At 41.9% G+C, this 4,383-nt stretch overlaps 1 protein-coding gene across 1 annotated transcript; it reads right to left on the bottom strand.

Annotated features, from left to right (window-relative positions):
* Nucleotides 1–1,418: 1,418 nt before the first annotated feature.
* On the bottom strand, nt 1,419–2,772 carry LOC138355480 (uncharacterized). The gene is made up of 2 exons (XM_069310599.1): nt 2,735–2,772; nt 1,419–2,505 (listed from the first exon to the last, which is right to left on the bottom strand). Exons 1-2 carry the CDS (start codon nt 2,770–2,772, stop codon nt 1,419–1,421), a joined length of 1,125 nt encoding a protein of 374 aa, XP_069166700.1.
* Between the last annotated feature and the right edge of the window lie 1,611 nt (nt 2,773–4,383).

The raw sequence follows: 4,383 nt of genomic DNA, 5'->3' as shown, positions 1-4,383 counted from the left end.
CCACCCTTCTCTTTCTTGCCTTATTTTTGTTGTGTGTGTGTGTGTGTGTGTGTGTGTGTGTGTGTGTGTGTGTGTGTGTGTGTGTGTGTGTGTGTGTGTGTGTGTGTGTGTGTGTGTGTGTGTGTGTGTGTGTGTGTGTACTCACCTAGTTGTACTCACCTAGTTGTGTTTGCGGGGGTTGAGCTCTGGCTCTTTGGTCCCGCCTCTCAACCGTCAATCAACAGGTGTACAGATTCCTGAGCCTATCGGGCTCTGTCATATCTACACTTGAAACTGTGTATGGAGTGAGCCTCCATACACAGCCTCCATGTGTGTGTGTGTGTGTGTGTGTGTGTGTGTGTGTGTGTGTGTGTGTGTGTGTGTGTGTGTGTGTGTGTGTGTGTGTGTGTGTGTGTGTGTGTGTGTGTGTGTGTGTGTGTGTGTGTGTGTATGTGTGTTTGTGTGTGCATTTAAAAATAGTAAACACACACACCCATACTAGCTCTCCCTCCACACCTGCCCTAACTAGTACCTACTTTCCCTCCACACCTGCCCTAACTAGTACCTACTCCTTCTCCACACATGTCCTTACTAGCATCTTCTCTCCCTCCACACCTGTCCTAACTAGCACCCACTCTCCCACCACACCTGCCCTAACTAGTACCTACTCTCCCTCCACACCTGCCCTAACTAGTACCTACTCTCCCTCCACACCTGCCCTAACTAGCACCCACTCTCCCACCACACCTGCCCTAACTAGTACCTACTCCTCCTCCACACCTGTCCTAACTAGCATCTTCTCTCCCTCCACACCTGTCCTAACTAGCATCTTCTCTCCCTCCACACCTGCCCTAACTAGCACCTTCTCTCCCTCCACACCTGCCCTAACAAGCTTACATGTACTCCAACAGGTGGGACAGGTGGGACAGGTGGGACAGGGGCGTTCTACCCTTCCCTTAAACATGTACCCAAGACGAGCTTCAGATGTGAGGGACGAGCCTTGGGCTACCATGCTGATCCTGAGACGCGGTGTCAGGTAACGTGAACAGTTGTAGTAGTTGTAGTAGTTGTAGTAGAAGTTGTAGTGGTAGTTGCACTGGTGGTAGTGGTAACAGAAGATAACGTGTGGTCTAAGAGACTGTTTGAGAAGCTAGAATTGTCTCGCCAAGAAATTCCAAGTCGATTCATGTTCCATTTCTGCCTGTTGGTGTGACGTGGCAGGTAACACACACGTGTCAGTAGCAGTGTAAGGAGCATGATAATTGTTGCTACTGTGTCATAACCACCTGAAGCAGCAACAGTACCTGCTGCATTAATATTAATAATTTAAGTTGTTTAATAGTAGAAAATAACAGGAGTTTAAGCAGTGGCCAAATTGGTTGTGGGACTGGAAATGGCAATTTTATAATTAACTTTTAGTAGGACTAGAACTAGAATTTTTATCGTTTTTTAGGACTAACATCAGCAATGTTTTCTATATTACTAGCACTTACATTAATACCAATATCACTAGCACTTACATTAATACCAATATCACTAGCACTTACATTAATACCAATATCACTAGCACTTACATTAATACCAATATCACTAGCACTTACATTAATACCAATATCACTAGCACTTACATTAATACCAATATCACTAGCACTTACATTAATACCAATATCACTAGCACTTACATTAATACCAATATCACTAGCACTTACATTAATACCAATATCACTAGCACTTACATTAATACCAATATCACTAGCACTTACATTAATACCAATATCACTAGCACTTACATTAATACCAATATCACTAGCACTTACATTAATACCAATATCACTAGCACTTACATTAATACCAATATCACTAGCACTTACATTAATACCAATATCACTAGCACTTACATTAATACCAATATCACTAGCACTTACATTAATACCAATATCACTAGCACTTACATTAATACCAATATCACTAGCACTTACATTAATACCAATATCACTAGCACTTACATTAATACCAATATCACTAGCACTTACATTAATACCAATATCACTAGCACTTACATTAATACCAATATCACTAGCACTTACATTAATACCAATATCACTAGCACTTACATTAATACCAATATCACTAGCACTTACATTAATACCAATATCACTAGCACTTACATTAATACCAATATCACTAGCACTTACCTTAATACCAATATCACTAGCACTTACATTAATACCAATATCACTAGCACTTACATTAATACCAATATCACTAGCACTTACATTAATACCAATATCACTAGCACTTACCTTAATACCAATATCACTAGCACTTACATTAATACCAATATCACTAGCACTTACATTAATACCAATATCACTAGCACTTACCTTAATACCAATATCACTAACACTTACCTTAATACCAATATCACTAACACTTACATTAATACCAATATCACTAACACTTACATTAATACCAATATCACTAACACTTACATTAATAACAATATCACTAGCACTTACATTAATACTAATATAGGCAGTAGTATTTTAAATTCAATGAACAACAGAAACATTAGGGGAGAAAAGGTCACCTGGAACTACAAAAGACGATTTCTAATAGCTTTTACGTCTATGAAAGTCTAGAGGTCAGACTCCTTTGTGGCTAGCCCCATAAAACTTTGCAGGGTGACTCGTAGGTGTTAGGGGACTATCATTGCCCCTCCTCAGAAGGGTTCAGCTCCCGTTGCGACACTCACGAAGCTGGTTGAGATGAAATAAGCAGTTCTGAATCCATGGAGGTATTTTATATGTTCATAATATTGTACGTGGAAAACGCATGTTCTGATGGCAGTTTTGTATTTTCGGAGCACCAGGCACTTAAATGGGACAACCTTTTTTGGGGTCACCTAGGGTCACCTGGGCCCCTAGGTCAAGGCAGGCAACACTGGATACCCTATCTGGTATTATTATATATAAATAATTACATTTGTTACAAGAGCATTATAAGCATTTAATTCCTGCAATTTCTCGCGTGGTAATTCTGATATGAACGAAAACTACGATTCCTGTCAAAATGACCCATAATGTATTTTCTCTCCCACTTTATTAACAAATTCAATCCTTTCACTCATCAATCACCGTTTATCTTAGCTTACCAACTACCGTCATTAACCTTAAACTGTGATAAGATAAGGCCTCTCATTTTCCATGATAGTTAAGGGTTGGCTCCACCATGAGTCGATCTTGTGCCCTCCTAACTAGAGCTCTGCTTGCTAAATTATCTAACGAATTTTGTGTCTTTTAAAGCATTTCTGGGCGGCTAGATTTAGTGACCGAATAATCACCGTGATGATGTGTACGTGTGTGTGTGTGTGTGTGTGTGTGTGCGTGTGTGTGTGTGTGTGTGTGTGTGTGTGTGTGTGTGTGTGTGTGTGTGTGTGTGTGTGTGTGTGTGTGTGTGTGTGTGTGTGTGTGTGTGTGTGTGTGTGTGTGTGAGTGTGTGTGTGTGTGTGTTTGTGTGTGTGTGTGTGTGTGTGTGTGTGTGTGTGTGTGTGTGTGTGTGTGTGTGTGTGTGTGTGTGTGTGTGTGTGTGTGTGTGTGTGTGTGTGTGTGTGCGTGTGTGTGTGTGTGTGTGTGTGTGTGTGTGTGTGTGTGTGTGTGTGTGTGTGTGTGTGCGCGCTCGCGTGCGTGCGTGTGTGTGTGTGTACTCACCTAGTTGTACTCACCTAGTTGTGCTTGCGGGGGTTGGGTTTTGGTTCTTTGGTCCCGCCTCTCAACCGTCAATCAACTGGTGTACAAATTCCTGAGCCTATTGGGCTCTATCATATCTACATTTGAAACTGTGTATGGAGTCAGCCTCCACCACATCACTTCCTAGTGCATTCCATTTACTAACTACTCTGACACTGAAAAACTTCTTTCTAATGTCTCTGTGGCTCATTTAGGTACTCGGCTTGCACCTGTGTCCCCTTGCGCGTGTACCACCCGTGTTTCGAGGTGGTACACGAATACAGTAGAATACTTGAACCTTGTCAAGCACGGATTCACTACAAACGACAAGGAAGTGTGCGAGGAACTGAATAAGAAATTCCAGGAGGTCTTCACATTAGAGAAAGGAGAAGTTCCAGGGATAAGAGAGGGAATAGTTAACCAGGAACCAGTTTAAGAGTTTTGGGATTGGCTTGCAAGAAGGATTGCAAAGTGAGAGTAATCACACTAACGTGCTACATGACGCAAGTTTGAGTACTCTCTGTGTATTGGAAGAGGAGCATCAGAGGGAGAACATTCCTAGACGAGAGAGCCAGAGTGCATGCGGGAGGGGGGGGGATTGTTCGAAAATCCTTGTCCGGCTTCAGAGGAAGCCTCAGGTAACCCTCATGAGTTTAGTAGAACTTCAGATTTCAAT

Source organism: Procambarus clarkii, chromosome 6, assembly GCF_040958095.1.
Source record: "Procambarus clarkii isolate CNS0578487 chromosome 6, FALCON_Pclarkii_2.0, whole genome shotgun sequence".
NCBI classification, from domain to species: domain Eukaryota; kingdom Metazoa; phylum Arthropoda; class Malacostraca; order Decapoda; family Cambaridae; genus Procambarus; species Procambarus clarkii.
Note: the sequence above shows the minus strand (reverse complement) of the source record. Positions and strands in the feature narration are given on the sequence as shown.